General features: G+C 43.5%; 1 protein-coding gene across 1 annotated transcript in view; it reads right to left on the minus strand.

Moving 5' to 3' along the window:
• CREBBP (CREB binding protein) overlaps nt 1-22,270 on the minus strand; it is a 918,877-nt gene that overhangs the window by 489,030 nt on the left and 407,577 nt on the right. The window contains exon 13 of the mRNA XM_029576620.1: nt 20,159-20,344. Within this exon, the coding sequence (XP_029432480.1) occupies nt 20,159-20,344 (186 nt within the window). The remainder of the gene's footprint in view (nt 1-20,158; nt 20,345-22,270) is intronic.

A 22,270-nucleotide genomic window follows, 5' to 3' on the forward strand; every position in this document is an offset into this window, starting at 1 on the left:
CCTCAGAGAACTGTATTGGGACCCTTATTTTTCAATATATTTATAAATGATCTGGAAAGAAATACAAGTGAGGTAATCAAATTTGCAGATGATACAAAATTGTTCAGAGTAGTTAAATCACAAGCAGATTGTGATAAATTGCAGGAAGACCTTGTGAGGCTGGAAAATTGGGCATCAAAATGGCAGATGAAATTTAATGTGGATAAGTGCAAGGTGATGCATATAGGGAAAAATAACCCATGCTATAGTTACACAATGTTAGGTTCCATAATAGGTGCTACTACCCAAGAAAGTGATCTAGGCGTCATAGTGGATAACACATTGAAATCATCGGTTCAGTGTGCTGCGGCAGTCAAAAAAGCAAACAATGTTGGGAATTATTAGAAAGGGAATGGTGAATAAAATGGAAAATGTCATAATGCCTCTGTATCGCTCCAAGGTGAGACCGCACCTTGAATACTGTGTACAATTCTGGTCGCCGCATCTCAAAAAAGATATAATTGCGATGGAGAAGGTACAGAGAAGGGCGACCAAAATGATAAAGGAAATGGAACAGCTCCCCTATGAGTAAAGACTAAAGAGGTTAGGACTTTTCAGCTTGGAGAAGAGACGACTGAGGGGGGATATGATAGAGGTGTTTAAAATCATGAGAGGTCTAGAATGGGTAGATGTGAATCTGTTATTTACTTTCGGATAGTAGAAAGACTAGGGGGCACTCCATGAAGTTAGCATGGGGCACATTTAAAACTAATCGGAGAAAATTCTTCTTCCCTCAACGCACAATTAAACTCTGGAATTTGTTGCCAGAAGATGTAGTTAGTGCAGTTAGTATAGCTGTGTTTAAAAAAGGATTATTAATTAAGTTGACTTAGATAATAACCACCGCTATTACTAGCAATGGCAACATGGAATAGACTTAGTTTTTGGGTACTTGCCAGGTTCTTATGGCCTGGATTGGCCACTGTTGGAAACAGGATGCTGAGCTTGATGGACCTTGGTCTGACCCAGTATGGCATGTTCTTAGGTTTGTGCACTGGCTTAATGTAATTGCAATGATGAACAAAATCTTCCAAGCAATGTTCCCTTCTAAGGATTGGATTTTTGTAACAAATATTTTTGGTTACATTACCCTGTGAGCTATTCGGGCCACAGAAGGATGGTGTGTCTGCTGTGCCCCTGCCAGGCCTCCTTCTCTTTGGGCCACAGTACCCTGTGCAAAAATTGTTGATGGCACCGCCTACCACCCACCAACTGAACCCTGGCTCCTCAGGGCCAAAGAGTAAGGAAATTAGACTGGAAGGATGAGGGAGAAGGGCTAATATCCCCCAACAGATTGACATGGATTAATGGGGGCAGACACTATCTCCTCAACCCCCTCACTCCACTGCTGGCCTTAGAAATATAGAAATACGCATTCTCTAGATACAGAAATATTGCATCTATTGAATAATGAGATTTTTTCAATTTCTATCAATCAAATCCATGGATTACACATTACCAGCAGAATTAAGCAAAAAATCTCCAACACAAGTTTAAAATTTTATCTAAATAACCAAGAAATAGAGCACACCCCTAGACTATGCCTGCCATTAACTTTATCTGGCACCTTGGCTATAAGACTTTACAAGAAAAGCTCCTAAAGTCCCTATAGGCAATAAAGAAAACATCGGCCAGTTTCAGCAACCCAGCAAAACTATTTTTAAAATCATTTGACAGCAATGTATCAACCATTAAAAAAAATAGACACAAGATGTTATTCAGATGATATTTAACTCCTCATATACTCACAACTGTTGGAGACAAACACAAAATAAAAATACCATAAAGCATAAATAGAAATGCACAGACGAAAAGAGAACTGGAAATCACAACAAACCAGATGTATGATAAAATATCAAATAAGTTCAAAAAATATAAATCATGAATAATAAAACCAGATTAATAAAAACATTTTCAAAATATTTGATGAATAACACATCCAATAAATTAATTTCCCAAAACACCAATAAAATATTTAAACACAGCAAAACAAACACCAACCAATAATTAAAACTGGAGAAATTACTTACCTGATAATTTCGTTTTCCTTAGTGTAGACAGATGGACTCAGGACCAATGGGTATAGTGTACTCCTGATAGCAGATGGGAGACTGAGTCAGATTTCAAAGCTGACATCAGACTACATATACCCGTGCAGTATGCTTAGCTCTTCAATATTCTCCTCGAAAAGCAATTGTGGATATATGTGTGTTTTAATAACTTGAGGTTAAATTGATTAACTTTAACTAGGACTGGTTCAACTGATTTCCAAACTGGAGACCGCCAGTGCACTCAACCGGATAACATTGACACCTGGCAACTATGGGTGTCTTGAACTGACTTACCCGTGCTTGTCTTGTTATCGGGGTTTTTCACCCGAGGTTTCCGGATTCTGGGGCAGCCGTGGGCGGGATGGTGAGTCCGGGATGTCTACACTAAGGAAAATGAAATTATCAGGTAAGTAATTTCTCCATTTCCTACCGTGTACCAGATGGACTCAGGACCAATGGGATGTACAAAAGTTACTCCTGAATAGGGCGGGAGGATGCCCTTGGCCCACTTAGTACTGCCCTTGCAAAGGTTGTGTCCTCCCAGGCCTGGACATCCAGGCGGTAGAACCCCGAGAAGGTGTGTATGGAGGACAGATCTCAGCAGACGACAGCATCTTGGTTTCCGCCCAGGACACTGCCTGGGCCTTTGTAGAATGGGCCTTGACTTGTAGAGGTGGAGGCTTCCCTGCCTCTACGTAGGCCGTCTTGGTTACTACTTTGATCCAGCAGGCTATAGTTCCCGCCAGGCCGCTTACCCGTTTCTTTCCTCTGTGAATGCCAAATAGGTGGTCCGTCTTTCCCACAGATTCCGATCTTTCCAGGTATCGGACTAGGAGTCTGCCGATGTTTAGATGGCGAAGACAGTGTGAGTCTTCCAAATCCTTGTGTTCGTCTGGAGATGGTAGAGAGATTGTTTGGTTTAGATGAAAACTGAGAAACCACTTTCGGTAGAAAGGAGGGGACAGTGCACAGCTGTATGGATCCCGGAGTGAACCTGAGGAACGGTTCCCGACAGGATAGCGCATGAAGCTCAGAGATACGACGGGCTGAACATATTGCCACTAGGAATGCAGTCTTCAGGGTCAGGAGCTGTAGTGACAGACCACGCGTTGGTCTGAAGGAAGTTCCCGTTATGAAGTCTAGTACTAGATTGAGATTCCATAGGGGCACCGGCCACTTTAAGGGTGGTTGGGTTTGTTTGACCCCCTCCCAGGAATGAGGAATGTGCCAGAACAGAAACCCAACATGGAGAAAGGAAACTGACAAAGAATCCTTTGTTTTTTCTTAGCCTGCCTTGACTGTAAGAACTCTAACAGGCCGATACAGTACAGCTCCGACGGAGCGCACTGTTAACCCACGTTTGGACGCGTGTTTTCGACGCGCTTTTACCCCTTACTGAATAAGGGGTAAAGCTAGTGCGTCGAAAACGCGCGTCCAACCCCCCCAAAACTAATAGCGCCCGCAGCCAAGCCGCACATTTTACTTTCAGAAATCAGCGCCTACCCAAAGGTAGGCGTTAATTTCTCTCGGCACCGGGAAAGTGTACAGAAAAGCAGTAAAAACTGCTTTTCTGTACACCCTCCGACTTAATATCATGGTTTAAAATAATCAAAAATTTAAAAAAAATAAATTTAAAATCGGCCCGTGGCTTGAAAACCGGACACTCAATTTTGCTGGCATCCGGTTTCCGAACCCGTGGCTGTCAGCGGGTTTGAGAACAGATTCTGGCAAAATTGAGCGTCTGCTGTCAAACCCGGTGACAGCCGCCGCTCCTGTCCAAAAAGAGGTGCTAGGGACGCGCTAGTGTCCCTAGCGCTAGTGTCCCTAGCACTAGTGTCCCTAGCACTAGCGCTTCAATAAATAATTTTTCTGAATCGCGTGCACAGGAGAGTGGCCTGTGCGCGCGCCGGGACAGCGGGCGCTCGTCTGCTCTCCGCGCTGTTTACTGTATCTGCCTGTAAGTGACTTATTGAGAATGACTTGCAGAATTCCTAGGACATCTGGACAGGCAGTCAAGCTGGCTCCTTAAGGTGATGCCTAATCATAGGGTCACACAAAGCAGAAGCCGAAGGAGGGAACTTCAGGCTATCCTGTCACAATAAGGGGCTCTATTCTCAGCAGTATCTGTAAACACAACTTCAGATGTGTTAATTGCCCTGACCAGCAAGATTCTAACAGAACAAAGGACTATCTAGAGTGATGGTAACTGGGCCCCGCCTTGGAGAAATACTTAGGGGATCTTATGCTGTAGACATGACAACCCTACGTAAATTATTCTCGAAGGCAGTCACGCACTCTAGAATCTTCTGATCCAGTACAATATTGTATGTTATCTATAAAAGAAGGATCACTTCCTGTATACGATGAGATGCTGGTAGTCAGTTTGTCAGAGACATGGCATCAGCATCTCCCAAGAATACTTATACTGAACAATAAACTATTATACTTTATTAAAAAAAAAATCTAAGTGTTCTTGTATCCCTGGATATATAAGCGTCATAATAAATGGCATGGCGCTTAACATGAAGTGAGAAACATCTGAATGGGTTGATAGGCTGATGTCGTCCACCTTAGCTCTGAAGCAAGTCAGCGCAGCCACCTAACCTTGAGGGAGTTGGGGGGACAACCCCTTGTTCAAGCTGTCCTGCAGAAATTCCATGATCTTTGGAATTTTGACTGTCCACGGAAGGATCTCACGGTCCTCACACCAGGCTTCAAATACTCTCCATATTCTTATGTAAGCTAGTGATGTGGAGAACTTGCGTGCTCGAAGTAAGGTGTCAATCCCTGCCTTAGAGTATCCGCTTTTCTTCAGGTGAGTACTCTCAAGTACTCACCTGAAGAAAAGTATGGTCTGGGGAGTACTCTCAAGTACTCACCAGACCATAAGAGAGAATTGAGTCGGGTCTTTGTGGAGGATCGGTCCTAGCCTGAGAAAGTCCCTGTGTGGAGGTAGGCACAGAGGGTTTCCCGTAAGAAGTCTTCGCATGTCTACATACCTTGGCCTTCTTGGCCAGTCCGGGGTCACTAGAAGTACTAGTCCCCTGTGGTGTTCTATCTTGCGGATGATCCTGCACAGTAGTGGCCATGGGGGAAAGGCATACAGCAGGGCTTCCCGTGGCCAGGTCTGGACGAGGGCATCGATTCCCTGGGATTGCGGTTCTTGTCGTTGGCTGAAGAATTTGGGAACTTGGGCATTGGACCAGGTTGCCAGGAGATCCATGGCTGGGGTTCCCCAGCGGTTTACTATCAACTGTGGTCGACAGCGTCCATTCCCCTGGGTCTAGACTCTTTCTGCTGAGGTAGTCCGCAGAGACGTTGTCTTTTCCTGCGATGTGGGAGGCTGAAGATGCCTTGCAGATTTGTTTCCGCCCATGCCCTGAGGGGGTCTATCTCCAGGGACACCTGTTGGCTTCTGGTTCCTCCCTGGCGGTTGATGTAGGCAACTGTAGTGGCGTTGTCTGACATGACTCTGACAGACTCGCCCTGGAGTCTATGGCTGAATCGTAGACAGGCTAGTCTGACTGCTCGGGCTTCCAGCCGTGTATGTTCCACCCCCGTTTCTTCTTTGTCTCATTGTCCCTGGGCTGTCAGTTCCTGACAGTGGCTCCCCACCCATGCAGGCTCACATCCGTGGTGAGCAAGATCCAGTTCGATGGGGATAGTTTTATTCCCTTGCTCAGCTGGTCCTCCTGTAGCCACCATTGGAGCTGGGTCCGAACCTCTGCTGGTAGCTGGAGTTGAATGGAGTAGTTCTGGGATGTCTGATTCCATATTGATAGTAGGGAACGTTGTAGTGGGCGCATGTCGGCCCTTGCCCATGGAACAACTTCCAGGGTTGATGTCACGAGACAGAGAACTTGGAGGTAAGTCCCGGGAGAGCATAGTTCAACTGTTTTCGTAGCTGGCGCATCAGTTCTCTTCTCCTTGGAGGGGGAAGGACAACCTTATCTTCTTTGGTGTCGAACCGGACTCCCAGGTATTCTAGCGATTGAGAGGGCTGCAGGCAGCTCTTGGCTGTGTTGACGACCCACCTGAGATTCTGCAGTAGATTCTTGACTCTGGTGGTCACCCGGTGACTTTCCTCTGGAGATTTTGCCCTTATCAGCCAATCGTCTAGGTAAGGGTGAAAGAGGATTTCTTCTTTCCTCAGTGCTGCCGCCACTACCACCATGATTGTGGTGAAGGTCCGAGGGGCGGTAACTAGTCTGAAGGGTAGCGCCCAAAACTGATAATAGTGGTCCAGTATTACAAAGCGTAGGAAGCGCTGATGGTCGTGATGGACCGGAATGTGGAGATAGGCTTCGGATAGATCCAGTGAAGTCAGGAATTCTCCTGGCTGTACTGCCCTAATGACCGAGCGTAGGGTTTCCATACAGTAGTGTGGTACCCTCAGGTATCGACTGACTGTCTTGAGGTCCAGGATGGGCCGGAACGTTTTTCCTTCTTGGGAACAATAAAATAGATGGAATAGTGACCAGTATTTTGTTGGTGCATGGGCACCGGGGTTATCACCACTGCCGTCCTCTTGGAGAAGGAGTGGCATGTTGATCTCCCAAATTTGTCTGGAGGGATGCTGTGGAAGTCCAGATAGTATCCCTCTCGAATGATGGTTAGGACCCACTTGTCCTACGTTATTTCGACCCATCTTTGGTAGAAGAGGGTAAGTCTGCCCCCTATGACTTCTTCCTGTGGATGGGTCTGCTGATTCTGATCGTGGGGTGCGGCCGAAGCCTGTGCCTGAGGCCTGCTCCCTCTTGTTGTGTCTGTTCCGAAAGGACTGGGCCCTGCCTGTGGGGCGAGGTGCTTAGTAGTATGTGTTCTTGTACGGTCTGAAGCACTGGGTTTCTCTGCCCTTTATTCTTCGGGGGGAAGAGCACTTGTTTCTTTTGTTCCTGTCCTCCGGTAGACACGGTACTGGAGATTCGCCCCATTTGTTGACTAACTTCTCCAGTTCGCTTCCTAACAAGAGGGATCCTTTAAAGGGCATTCTCGTGAGGTTCACTTTGGAGGTAGCGTCAGCTGACCAATTTCAGAGCCATAGTTGTATTCTGGCTGCCACTATGGAGGAGACTCCCCTGGCTGAGGTGCGCACTAGGTCTGATGTTGCATCTGTGAGGAAGGATATCGCTGGTTCTAATGTTTCAGCGGACGTAGTAACATGTGCCTGCTTGCTTCTCTGGAGAGAAGCAAGCAGGCACGTGTTACTTCAGCACAGCAGGAAGCGATTTGCAGGGTTATTGCTGCTACAAAGGACTGTTTAAGGATGGGTTCCCGGCGTCTGTCCTGGGCATCCTTGAGTGCCGCTCCTCCTTCGACCGGGATGGTTGTGCGCTTAGAGACTGCAAAGACCATGGCATCCACTTTTGGGAACCATAGGAGTTCCTTGGCCGTGGGTTCCAGGGGGTATAGGGCTTCTAAGGCTCATCCTCCTTTGAAGCTGGCCTCTGGGGCATTCCACTCCAGGTCAATCAGTTGTTGTACGGCCTGCAACATTGGGAAATAGCATGAGGCCTGATGGAGGGACACCAAGACAGGGTTCGTCTTTAGTTCCGCTGAGGTACCCGTGGCCTGGAATGGCCAGCGTCTTCAGGGTCAGAGCCACAAGGGCTGGTAACTCGTCTTTGGAGAAGAATCGCAGCATGGTTCGGTATGGTTCCATCCCTGAGGGATTTCCCCTTCCTCCAGGGAGTCAGTCTCGTCCCCCGAGGTGTCTGTATCATCTGTAGAGAGGCTCTTGCCTAGGTGGGTCACGTCTCGAGAGGTCTGAGAGGTGCTTGAAAGGTCTTGTGCTTCTGCTGGAGACTGGGGCTGTGTCGCAGGAGGTACCGATTGCGCTTGGACAAAGGTTTGCAGCCCTTTGAAAAATTCCACCCAGGAAAAGGTCCCTGGGTCCATATTGAATCTAGGTGGGGTTATGGTGGAGGTCCCCAAGGTGCTTTCCTGTGTAGGCGCTGAGTCGGATATGCAGAGGTCCGGGGTGCTATCGTTACTGGAACCAGATCCCTCTATTGGCTGTGGAGGGCCTTGCTTAGGTTCCCCCTGAGCCTCTTCGCACTGCTGGCATAGGGTGGAGGCCACTTCAGGTTGCACAGCTCTCAGGTGCCAGCTGGGCACAGGGCTTGTCCCTTAACCTTCTTGTCCGGCAGTGCCATGATTTGTGCCGTGGAGAGACTCAAAACTCGTCTGTGCGCGATGGTATGCGCACCAGGAGGCTTAATTGTGTGCTTCGGGTACACCAACGATGTGCGTGCAGGATGCGCAAGATGTGGGCGCGCAGTCAACAACTTTGTGTGCCTGGCTGAGATGTGCGCGCCGCTGTATTTGTGCACTTGGGCAGTTTGTGTGGGCCGCTATGCCCCTGGCACCATTAAATGCGTCGCTGTGCACATGGCACAGTTGTGCAGACAATATGGCGGTCAAGGGGGGAGAAATGGCGCCGAGGACCATCCCCCCCCCCCGGGAGGGTCTCCACGTGTGTGGACCCTCGCACCGGATCAGGGTCTAGCTCGGACGGAGCTGCTCAACCCGATTTAACAGATGCCAGAAGGGACGATCTGTGCGGCTATTCGAGCCTCGGAGACCGAAGACTTAGAAGAGGTTTCTACCTTACTTGGTCTTGGCGTTTCCCGGTCTCATGCCGGGTGGTCTCCGGCTGTGGGGGGAGAGGGAATTCTGCTTGATTCTGCACCCACTGCCTCTCAGCCACTCTGGGGGCTAAGTCCACGCCAGGAGCTGGCTACCAGATCGAGGCTTACCTCTGAAGGATCTCGGAAATCACCTCAGGAATTCTCGACTGGGGGAGGGACCCTTAGGTATGGGTATAGGAGAGCGGGGCTTGTCTTCTTGAGGTAAATTTTCTTTGTTTTAAAATTGCTAACACTATTTTAGTGTGTGGAAGTGTCCCCATCTATTTTAGGAGACGGAGAATTACTGAAGAGCTAAGCATGCTGCATGGGTATAAGTAGGCTGACATCAGCTTTGAAATCTGACTCCGTCTCCCATCTGCTATCAGGAGTACACTATACCCAATGGCCTGAGCCCATCTGCTACATGCTAGGAAATAAAGGATTAAAAATCTTCTTCTCTCCATACCTGGAATCTTTTGATTTGCAGTCACTCTGAGTCTGTCGTGGTTTAGGGAAGGTAGGGAACAAATGTTATCTTCTCGCTCTCATGTACACAAATACATTCATTCTCTTACACACATGCCCCTGATTTCTCATACACTTTCTCTTTCTACTTAACACAAACACATACAGGCTCTTCACTCCCTCTCACTCACACATGTTCATTCTCTCACTCCCTATCTCATACACATATCCATGCTCTCACACATACTCTTCTCCTCTCTTTCTATAGACTCCACTCCATTAAAACATGGCTGCCTGCCGTGCATGGAAACCTTGGAGGTAGTTAAAAGTCTCTATTATATCTCCCTTATCCTACTTTTCCTCCAGACACATTGAAATACCTCCAATGTTTCAATGGAAAGAAGGCTCTAGGATACTTATGATATGAGCTGTTTATTATTTACAATGGTAATAAATGAATGTTAAAAGTTCAATTGAGTTATGGATACTGATATGAATTCCACAGGGAGCAAGAAATTCAAACCTGTGGATTGTGTTTAAAATAAACAAGTCACTAGACCTAAAGTTTATTGACTCTGAGTGCCCAAATGACTGCCACCAAAAATGAGGTCAGGTACTTCAGCTCACAGGAATCTAATGGAGCTTTCATCAACTGGGCGAGTACCATATTGAGAAGCATAATGGAAGGTTTCACCTGAAGCAAGCCCTGCATAAATCTGACAACCAAAGACTATATAAGGAAGGCTTAACCTTCTACATGGTAGCATGAACCAACTGCACTGAATTGAATCTTAATGGAGTTAGTCTTCAGACCAGACTCAAAGATGTAGAAAGTTATCAAGTGGCTTTTGTGTGGAAAATAAAGGTTCTAAGGCCTTTCCCTCCAACTTGAAGATAAATCTCCTTCATTTAAAACCATAAGATTTCTTTGCGAAATCCTTTCTAGAAGCTAGACGATTTCAAGACACATCCTCTGATAGATTAAGGGAATTTGATGTTATCCACTCAACATGCAGGCTGTGAGGGCTACAGAATTAGTTTTGGGATGATGCAGCAATCCCTGTTTTAGAGTGATGAGAGTTGGGGATTTCCTGACTGATTTCCTGACAAATCACTCCCGGAGTAGAAATCAGACCTGTCTTGGCCAATAGGGAGCTATGAGGATCATGGTTCCCCAATCACTTCTGAGCTTTAGCAAGGTTTTTCCACTAGAGGAACTAAAGATGAGCAAACAGAAGAGCCACGTCCCAATCTAGGGAGAAGACATCAAAGGTTAGTTTGCCTTCAGTCCTTCTCCTGGAGTAGAAAACCAGAACCTTTCTGTTCAGAGAAAACACCAACAGATTAACCACTTGCAGAAAATCTGATTTGCTACTCCCTGTCCAGTGACCATTTGTGAGGCTCTTAGCATACACACATTGAGACATGGCCCAATTCCAAATCTGGACAGCTTCCAGACAGGAGGGATGAGCCTCTGCCCCCCCCCCCCCCTTGCTTCTTCATACATAACATTGCTAACTATCTGAATTTTAATGGCCAATCAATCTCACCTTTAGAGCATACCATGTGCTCCTAGCTCTAGGAAATTTATCTGATGAAGTTTTCCTAAGCAGACCAAAGAGGAGCTCCCCAGCCCAGGTTGGCTGCATCCAAGGTTAGTAAAATTTGAATTGGCAGAATTGAATTGGAAGCAGATTCCTCTGGCCAGGCTTGATTGTATCAGCCACTAGTCCTTGAGCTGCTGGGTGATTCAGATGTGGTCTCGAAGATCATGATTGTGGGGTCCATTGAACTTGCCTGAAGTGGAGATAACTATTTATCCATCCAGGGAAGCTATACCTGTTCCACACTCTAACATACAAGACCCACAGGCCTGTCAATCTGATATGTGAGATGCTAGATCTGAACTCAAATGTGATAATTTATTTATTTATTTATAACTTTTATATACCGGCATTCGTAAAAAAAAACATCATGTCGGTTTACAGACAACTGAGAAAGGAAATTACAATGATAGATGGAGGAAGGATAGGAAGTTAAAAGGTGACAACTTTACTGTAGAGCCAACGGGCGCCACAGTTATTAAATGAGATTACATGTGGTTAACCAGGTTGGACATAAATTAATTATATACAAGTGGCGACAGAGTGGGGTGGGGTAGGAACTGTACAAGGGGGCAGGTGGTGGCGATGGGAAGGAGAGGTGGTGACTGAATATCAGGAAGCCATAAAATGGATGGGGTGGTGAGGGAGGGAGGGTGTGTAGGGGGGCGGGGGGACACTGTACTATGGAGAGGGAAATAATGAGTGTTGAGGAGAAGTCAAATGCTAGGGTTGAGAGGCGTTGGGATAGGCCTGTTTAAATAACCAGGTCTTGATTCCTTTTTTGAATTGATTAAGTGCTTCATCCCCCACCCCGCGCTACCCCCCACTCTGTCGCCACTTGTATATAATTAATGTCCAACCTGGTTAACCACATGTAATCTCATTTAATAACTGTGGCGCTGTGTTAGAGATGCCTATCTCTGCTAAGCGTGATATTAAGATTTTGTGGTTCACCGTATCAAAAGCTGCTGAGATATCTAAGAGGGCTAGAATGTATGATTGGCCGTGGTCCATGCCTTTTAGGATGGTGTCTGTTATTGCAAGTAGGAGCTTTTCCGTGCTTCGGTTTTTGCGAAAGCCGTACTGGGCGGGGTGGAGGATATTGTTATCTTCTAGGAAGTCGGTAAGTTGTGTGTTGACCACTTTCTCCAGAATTTTAGAAATAAAAGGTAGGTTGGAGATGGGCCTGTAGTTTGCTGGATCATTTTGGTCGAGGGTGGGCTTTTTTAGTAGGGGCTTTACGATGGCGAGTTTAAGCGGGTCGGGAACCGTCCCGAAGGTAAGGGAGCAGTTTATGATATCCGCTAACGGTCTTGCTATGACGGAAGGGATAGTGAGGAGGAGTTTAGATGGGATGTTGTCGGCGATGTGGGTGGCTGGCCGCATCTTTTTTAGGATGGCGTTGACTTCCATCGTAGTGGTGAGATCAAGGGATGTGAGGTTAATGTTGTTGGTGGTGGGTGGGAGGTCGATGTGAGTGGGTTTGGGGGGGGGAGACGATTGAGAATGTTGGTGATTTTGTTTTTAAAGTGATCTGCTAGTTTATTGCATTTCTCTATGCTATTATCTTCCTGGGGGGAAGGAGTGGTGGACTTTGTGAGTTCTGCTACATAGGAGAATAGGGCGGTAGGGTTGAATTTGTAGCTGTGAATTTTTGCTGCATAGAAGTCACGTTTGGCGTGGAGTGTTGCTTGTCGGTATAGGTGTAGGGTGTGATATAATCTGATATAAAGCCCCCGACACAGGCAACTGTACATCTTGCCAAAACACTGCAGTGTCGGACATCTGAAGAATGATAAAAAGCAAAAAAGTATCAATGTAAAGCCAGGGAGTCTGAAGAATAATTAGTGAAAAAGAATGCGTGAACAGAGAATAAAACAGATTGGAACAGCCAAAGCATACAGAGCAACTACCAAGGAGGGTGCAAATTTATCAATCAACATTTATGCCTTTCTTTCCTCAGGCTTATGCAACATGTTCTCAATCAGCACGCTGTAATTTAATCTTCTATATGCAAAAAAATATTCTAAAAAAAATACTTTTGGCACATCATTTGCACATGGACTTCAGTCGTGCTGAGGTGGAACCCTAGTATATGATTATTTCATGCTGCATAGCCAATTCTATGGTGCTTTAATATATTGTATGATACCAGCTGATTTAATTTAAACATTTGTTCCTGTGGGTCAAGTGGAGACATGCCAAGGGTATTACATGTACTGCTGATGCCATATGATCCAACATCCTCAACTTGTCCCATGCTGATATCTAACCACTCTTTTTCATTTCTTCCATTACAAACATCAGCATGATGATAATTGGCTGTGGAAGAAAGTCTTTCACTTGAATTATATCTAAGAGAATTCTTATAAATTCTAACAGAGATGATGGGCACAAATGGCATTTGGGATAATTTACGACAAACCCTAGCAACTTTAACACCTGGGTAGTTTTGCTTATTAATTGTATAGCACCTGCTTCAAATGTGCTCTTAACTAGCCAATTGCCCAGGTAGGGAAATATATGCTACCCCAATTTGCATAGATATGCAGCCACCATCACAACACATGTTGCACTGATGCTAGGGCAATCAGCAATACACGATAATGGATGTGGTCTTTCCCCACCACAGATCATAGATATTTCCTATGACTTGGCAATATCTTTTAATGGGTTTAAGAATCCTTTAGATTGAAGGAGCATAGCCAACATCCTTTTTCCATGAAAGGAATCAAGATGCAAAGGAAAACCAGCCTGAACTTTTTTTTTTTTTTTTTTTTTACCATTAATCTGTTAAAAACCCTTAGATCTAGGATCAGACAGAATCCCCCTGTTTTCTTTATAATCAGGAAGAACTTGGAATAATGTCCCCACCATCTTTCCCCTGGCAGAATGGGTTTTACCATATTGGCCTCTAAGAGGGAGGAGAGTTTCTTTTTCAGCAGTTCCCAATACTGAAAAGCAGACTAAGCGCTCTTCAATGGGCAACTTGGTGGTATTTTAAACTGTTAGCCCAATATTACCTCAGATACTTGGCATAATCAGGAATAGACACAGATTACAATAGATATAATCTGTATCTATTCATGATTATGCCAAGAATCCAAGTGTTTGAGATAATATTAGGCCAACTGTTTAAAGTCTTTGCCTTCCCCCGACAGAGAAATTCTCTAGCATAGATACTGAGCTTATGGATATGTCCTTCTGGAAACACAAAACCATAGAAATGACGGCAGAAAAAGGCCAAATGATTCATCCAGTCTGCCCAACAAGCTTAAGGTAGTAATTGCCACTCTGTACAGATTACTCCAAGGTTACAGTTAACAAGCAGACTGTGGCTTTTGGGCCCTCTGCTGCCTGGGACAAATGCAAGGTCCATGTTACTGATGATGGTGAGGGGGGCCAATGGTACCGTCTTCCTCAGAGGATATAAAGGTCTCTTCAGTGCAGCAATCAAATACCTAATTGATGAGGAGGGTGGGTCTGGAGTGACAGCTGCGACCTCTGTTGCTCACCTCCTTTTTCCCTACACCAACAATTCTCTGAAAAATGGAGGCCTCCGCTTGCAAATGCCACTTTCCCCGGCATCATCGGGAAGGCGTGGGTGATCCCGTCGCCATCTTGAATCGGGGATTATCTAGGGCACGCATGCGCCAGGCCCTCTCTGATACACATCATGGCGGGAACCTCAGGGGCGTCCCCGTCCGCATGACATCACCCACCAGTGTATTTAAGCTATCCGGCCTATGCATCCTATGAGTTAGAAAGGACTTCCTTCCTGCTGAATTCCACTCCACTTGGAGATGCTTAGTTATTGCTACTCTGAACTGGTTTCTGAACTCTGGGACTTGAACGCCTTAGGTACCCGCTCCTCGGGGACCTTGTCGCGTTCCAGCTATCCGCTCCTCGGAGGACTTCCTGCCTGGAGAGAACATCTACTCTTGATTGGGACTCTGCCTCGATCAGTCTTGTGAGTACGCTCATCATTTACTACCATCTTGCTGATGGAACCTCCGGTGTACCCCATGCCTCGGGCCACTACCGTGCTAGCCTCAACAGACCACAAATCACTTCGGAGTGAGTACCCTCATCTACCCAGATCTACTGACCTCCTGCACTTCTTACCAACGACAGTGTGATTCTCAGCATACCCCGCACTGTGGGCCACTACTGGATCTATCCTGAAAAGTGAATCATCTGGAGGAGGAGTTCCCCGGCGTACCCCGCTCTGCAGGCCACTACCAGGGATATCATCATCATTGAGCAACCTTACTACTCTGGACTGTGTCTTTCTTCCCACTTGGTGGGTACTTCACCTACATTCCAGTCTAATAAAGTCTCACTACTATTTGTGTCAATCTCAGCTGAGGCCATGCCTATCATAGTGATTCCCCACAGGGCTCCTCTCTGTGGGTGGAGTCAGCTCTCACTACGATCCAGGGACCACAACCATACCAGAACATAACAGTCACAATGGAGAAGGTCTGAAGCATAGCACACATTTGAGCCATCCTTGACCTTACTGCATGATATATGTCTGAGTTTTCTCTGGACATCTTGTCTGAAGACTAAAGCCAACAGCCACGAGAGTTTGTGGACACAAATCTCTATCACAGAAATTCTTGATTCTGTCTCAAAAACATCATAGGTTGATCAGACCATGTGTTTCTCACATTCCGTACCCCTGACCAAACATATCCTGGACAATAAAGAGCTGATAAGATTTATTTATTTATTTGTTTATTATTTTTACTATACCAGCTTTCATGACATGGATCACATCAAACCGGTTTACATTTAACAAAGTGTGCAAGATAAGAGATAACCCAAACAACTGTAACAAGAGCATTGAAAGGAGAGTGACAGTTACAATAAAAAAGGGAAATAAATAACTGGGACTTGGAGGTGAGAAGAGGGGGATTAAACTTACAGCAACTTATTTACAAGGTTACAAGATTGAGTCCGATTAAATGTGATTTGTATAGTAAATGATAGTGTTAATAATGTGAAGGTGCTGGCAGCGAATGACAGTTTATTTAAACAATTTTTAATAGTGTGGTTGAGATGTCAGGTGTAGGTCTCAGTCGGAGCTTGGATAGTGTGGTTAAGATGTCTGGTGTAGGTCTCAGTCAGGGATCGGAAAGGCTTTTGTTAAAAAGCCAAGTTTTCAGCCTTTTTCTAAATGTTGGAAGGCAGGGTTCTTGTCTCAGGTCCGCTGGGATGGAGTTCCATAATGGTGGACCTGCGGTTGAGAATGCTCTGGCACTGAGAGATTTATGATGAATGGTTTTTGCGTGACGCACCTGAAGAGATTCTTTGTAGGATTCTCTGATGGGTCTGATGGATGTGTGTTTTTTGAAGGGAATTTGTAAGTTGATCCGGGCTTGTTGGTGAATGACTTTGTAGATGGTGGTGATAGATTTGTATATGATTCTGTAATGGATCGTTACTGAGGCAGGCATTCAGCACAAAATCCTGATAAATCTCTCTCAAATCAGGTCAAGAGTACAATAACCCTTCCCAGGGGAATGCACTGAGTGGATTCTAGACCTTTTGGTCTCAGAGAGCGAATTTTGACCATAACTAACTGATAAGGCAGCTGTTGCTTCTTGAATCCAGGAATCTTCTGGTCATGAAACTCTACATCTGCCTTATCTACTGGTGACAAAGCTTGGGGGTTTCTCACATTCTCGTATTTCTCCAATAGGATGTTATGGACGGGCATTGCTACAATCTTCTATGGAGTTCCACAAATTGGAGGATGTCAAACATTTTTGCTCTGGACTCCTCCTCCTCCTCTTGTAAACCAAAAGGAAAAGATCTTGCCACTTTCTTTTCAAAATCAGCGGAGAGGTCACTCCATATCAGACTTAACATAGTAATGATGGTAGAAAAAGACCAAATGGTCATTCAGTCTGTCCAGTAAGTTTCTTAAGGTAGTAAATGCCACGCTGTGCAGGTTACCCCCATGTTTCTGTTAAGGGTAGTAATTGCCACTCCGACCAGCTACTCTGAAACCTTATGTTAAGAGTAGTAATATTTACATTCAAAAGCCAAGCAACTGTCAAATTCATATTAAAATGCTAGCAACATTTTTAAAGGGTAAACAGTGTTCTTGGTAATTCAGACAATGCTGCTTGATCATGCTTTGCTTTTGGACTTGGCTGTAGAAGCAGTCCTGTGCTTTTTCCCTTATGTCTGCATATTAGTATCCCAGACTGTAAAATTTAGCGCCTTCTTTTCTGTGGAGGAGAAGGGTCTAATAGGAGACCTGACTCCTCCTCCTAATCTGAGCAGTCCTAAGATCCATAGACATACTGCTGGAATACTCAGAATTCGAACATGTTGGTTCAGTTTGAATCTGCATTTGCTAAAAAAGACAATGCTTCTGTGAGTGTGCCCCTTGCCTGCTGGTGTCAAGATCCTAATGAACTTTTCTGCCTTGAAGGAGATTTCTCCCCCTAAAACTTGATGCTCTATGCTGATTCCTCTCCAGGAACTAGAATAAGGGTCATTCCAACAGATGCCATAACGGTTTCCAGTAGGGGGTGGAACTCTGCAAGGCAACCAATGATTTTGATGCCTATGCACTGGTGTATGCAACCTTTGGATTCCATACCGCTTGGATCCTTTTTTCTAATTCCTCTTCAAAAATTGCTGATGTCAATACCAGATGGGAAACAAAACAAATTATCACATTTTCCTGGGACATTTGAGGAAGCTTGGTGGTTGGCATCTAGGGTCTAATATTAATGTGAGACCACAGCCAGAAAATACCTGCTCACGGCATTGTGTACTGATGAGATGAGAAAAATACTCCTCAATGCTGGTCCGATGAAGTAAACTCCTTTGTTTTCTTCAGATGTGGGGAGCTAGACAATCATCTGTCTCCCCGGCCTCTGAGAGCACTTGGTGTTGAGAAAGACTGATGCATCCTCGATGCTGATGCACCACCAGCATCCAGTACAGCTCTTGGACCCTTCAATGCATCTAGTGTCAATGGGTTGGACTTAGGTTGCTAAAGAGCTTCTCCATTATCTCTAGGCAGGAATGACATCTCTGGGAGTTGTCTTCCTATATATGGAACACTCAGAAGTTGTGGTAGTCCCCCAGACAGAGCACACATCTGTTATGGGGATATGTGATAGATATGATGTATCTGCTCCAATGGCACTTATTGAAGCCACTGTCCTACTTCTTTTGGGACACTGGCCAAAAAACTAATAAAGCAAAGTCAAACATGATTTTTAGAAAAACCCACAAATACCTCTTGATGCACCAATGCACACAGTGGCTGACTGAAAATTTAAGAAAAAGAATGAAACTAGAGAATCTAAAAAGGGTACAATACAGTGAGCTGAGAAGCCCTATGAAGAAAATACATGAAAAATTGTTTAAAACTTTATAATCCACCTATCTGCAATTTTGAGTGGAATACAATCTATATGCAATATAATAAAAACACATGATTATTTTGTATAATTATTTATAGAAAAGGTAATTTGCAAAGTTATTTCCACAGGAAAAAGCAAAAATTACATGTTTTTTTTTAGCCAGGAAAAAGTACCCACTGAAAAAAACAGGTGCAAATCTCTGGCGAATTTTTCCAGGGCTATTACTCAAAAGAAAAACATACCCTCAGCCTGAACATCCCCTCAGGAACACCTGACTAAATGCACACTTGTTATGGAGGCCCCTGTATAGTTTTAGCCAGGCAAAGGGTGTGGTTTACAGATAGGCCAATTCACCTGGTTAAGGAGAAATGATTAACCTTTTAATTTCCTTTCCTTTATTTCTGCTACACCAATCAGGAATATATAGGTCAAGTTCCCCATCCAGCAGCTGGAGTCAGAGCTCCCCCCCTAAAGACATTACTGGCATGTATGTGATGCACAGAACCAGTATAGCCAATGTACTATTGCCAATGCTAAAATATAAACTATGCCAACATAATGTTAAAATATAATCTTAAAAGTAATCATGTATTAAATTGCTTGAAATATGTAAATTAGTTTTTGGTTTATTCCCCCAACAAGAATATATCCTTAAGAAGAAAATACTCACCTTCTATAAACAAACTGCTTAAATACCATGGCAAAAAACAACTTTATATTTAACTGCTTAGAGTAACAATAATAATTCTTTTCAAATACAAAACTAACAAACACACTTCCCAGGTGGGTTTCCTGACTGGTGTAACAGAAGTAAAGGAAATTAATAGGCAAGTCATAATTTCTCCTTCCTTTTCCTTCTGCTCCAACAGGTCAGGAATATATGAGAAGTACCAAAGCCCATTTATTTAGGATGGGGTGGAAGTCAATCCTGCTTTCAAGACAGCTGCCCCCAAAAACACCTGCCTTGCAAGCAACATCCAATCTATGTTTTTCACACAAACTTAAGTCGCCCAAATTGCTGCTTTAGAAATATCAATATGATTTACTGCATTCATCTCTGCCCAAGAAGCGGTCTGCGCTCTTGTTGATTGAGCTTTGGTTAATTATTTACAGCGCTTGTCATCCCTGCTACAAATAGGCTAAACGTATAGCCTCTTTAATCCATCTTGCAATAGTTGCTTTAGAGGCTTTCACCCTTGCATTTACTTCCAAATAACACAATCTCTCTGACTTATGAAACAGACATGTTACCTCTACATATTTTTGAAGACAGCATTTAACATAAGAATTTTAGACCTTTCCTTTCCCCTCTACAGTCATTCTTGTCTAAAACCAGTAGAATAAATTACAAAAATTGTCACACAACTAGAGACATCACTAATAGGCTGCAGGGAAAAACAAAATGAAGGGGCCTAAGCAATATCAATATGCTAAAGTTTCTAGAAGCTTTGGGGTAATCTTCTCTGGCCGAACTCCAAATGATGCCACACACCTGTGAAGACTACATATCCTGCTTGTCCTTGGAGAAATGCCTTTATTATGTTTGTTGCCATAGTCACAAGGATAATTTCATTAACACTCTTTAGACAGAGCAAAAAAAAAAAGTGAGGATTCATGCTCCTGACATCAAAAGTAAGTAAGGGGAGGGTCTTTACAAATTTCCATCAATACATTACTGATGGGAGGAAGAAGGCAAGAAAGAAATATTAAATACAAGGATGATTTTGATATATGTTTTGTGGTTAATTAAAATTTCAGGCCTGAAATGTGAGATCTTCTTACAAATGCAATTTCAAAAAACCAAGTGTATTGGCTATCTAAAGATCTTCATCAAAAACTAAATTAACACATGAAATAGACATCAAGAGTACCTATATAATCAATCCTTTTCCCACAAATTCATACCCGTGATATTCTACCATACTACGTAATCAAAATTAAGAAACATTTATTGACAGCCCAAATTGCAGATGTACCTGTGGCACTCCAGATTGAGGTGTTTGACTAATGCCCACAGTGTTTACATTCATAGTCCCACTGGATGCTGGGAATGGATTTTGCTGCAGGAACTGATTCTGGGTTGGTGACTGCCCCATCATGTTATTAGAATGAGTTCCCATCATGCTCTGTGGCTGAGAGGTTCGAGATGGAGACAATGCCATCTACAAAGAGAAAATTAGAAAAATTAAAATAAATAACGGTCCAAAACATAAAATTAACAGTAAGAAAGACTATTTTTAATAGTCTTTTTTTTTAATAGTTGTTTAATCAAGCCTTTCCAGATCCCAACTGAATCTCAATTCAATGACAACCATAGTCAGACATTCCTATAACATTGTAAATAATTGCTCTGTTAAATTCCTTTAGCCTTTCCTTCTTCACCCAGTTTTGAACATCCTTGTTTTATTGTAACTTCATAGTTTCTCTTCACCAGTTACTGTTTTATTTTATTTTCATTTTACACCCCCTGTTAAATGTAAACCAGCATGATGTGATTCCTATCTTGAATGCCGGCATAGAAAAACACTAAATAAATAAATATTTAAAATTCAGCAAATTGCTTAGCTAAAGAAAAGAAATTTATCTGTAATAAATACTCTCTGAAGAAAGTAGTGCAACGAGCTGTATGAATAGGTCATGTGACTCCATCTCATGCCATTATGTAACACATTTTCTAGAGCTTTCTAGCAGTTCAGTTTATACCTAGGCTTATGAGTTATCGAATAGCAATGTACTGTTTAGCTAAAGAGAAAGATAGGTAGGTTGTTTGGTTTGCTGTCATTACAAAACATGTATTACACAAGTAATTTTTCAATCTCTGATGATAACCAGGTACAGTAAGTCATACTATTACTTAATATTTCTGTAGTGCTACTCAATGTACACAGCACTGTACAAACACAAGAAACATTCCCAGCTCAGAGTTTACAATCTAATCAAGACAAACATACAGATCAGACAACTGTTAAAAATTAGTTACAGTACTCCCTAGCTTACAGTTGTCTATTTAATTGTTTTTATATACCGACATTCATTGGGGTATCTCATATCTGTTCACATTATAACTATGTAATAGTAAGAGGAGGGTCTTACTATTTATACATTAAACACTGAAACATTGATATATTAGAAATTAGAACTAAAGGCTAGGAGGCAATATAAATATAACCGTTGAAAACTAATTAATACATTTTAACATTGACCATTGATCCACTATAGGTTGGAAAATGTGGGCTAGGGAGCCTTATAGTTAGAACATTATAGTATATAGCCAAAATAATTTGATGATGAGTAGCCTTACTATTTATGCATTAAACACTGAACATTGAAAAACAGCATTGATACATTAAAATGATGAATTAAAAGGAATGGATGTCCAAGAATATTTAAACATGTTTTTCCTTTTTTTTTGTTTACTATTCTATTATCACATCAAGATAAATACCTAGGAAAAGGTATAAACACACAGAATATACTCCTGCTAAAACCTAATTAAAATAATCTTCATGCTTAATGTCCACAATTATAGGAGAAATTCCAAGAGCCACATTCACTTTGTGGGGGAGGGGGGGGGCAGGGGGAGAGAAAACTATACAGTGCTCGGCAAGATAGCTGTGACACTCTCAAACATTTAAATTTCAGAATTTTATGTATCTAGACTGGTTAAACCAATAGAACCTATAAAGGAATTTTCTATAGAAAGTTTAACTTTTTTCTTAAGGAAAACCTGAAAGGATCAAAAACCTGAAATACAAAGCCTTAATATATTTACTTGGATGTCTTAGATAAAGCGAAGATGTTTACCAGAAACAGGTATTCTCCCATAGACAGCAGGATAAATCAGCCACACAAATAAGTGATGTAATATGATGGTGCCGAGACAGAAAAAGTTCTCAGAGCTCGGAAACACCAAAATGGTCTTTCTAAGCATGTGCAAATGTTCCAGCACTGCAGCCAGCACACAAATCTCATAGGAAGCTAACCTTCATAAGAACATGCCATACTGAGTCAGACCAAGGGTCCCATCAAGCCCAGCATCCTGTTTCCAACAGTGGCCAATCCAGGCCATAAGAACCTGGCAAGTACCC

Source organism: Rhinatrema bivittatum, chromosome 14, assembly GCF_901001135.1.
Source record: "Rhinatrema bivittatum chromosome 14, aRhiBiv1.1, whole genome shotgun sequence".
Lineage (NCBI taxonomy): Eukaryota > Metazoa > Chordata > Amphibia > Gymnophiona > Rhinatrematidae > Rhinatrema > Rhinatrema bivittatum.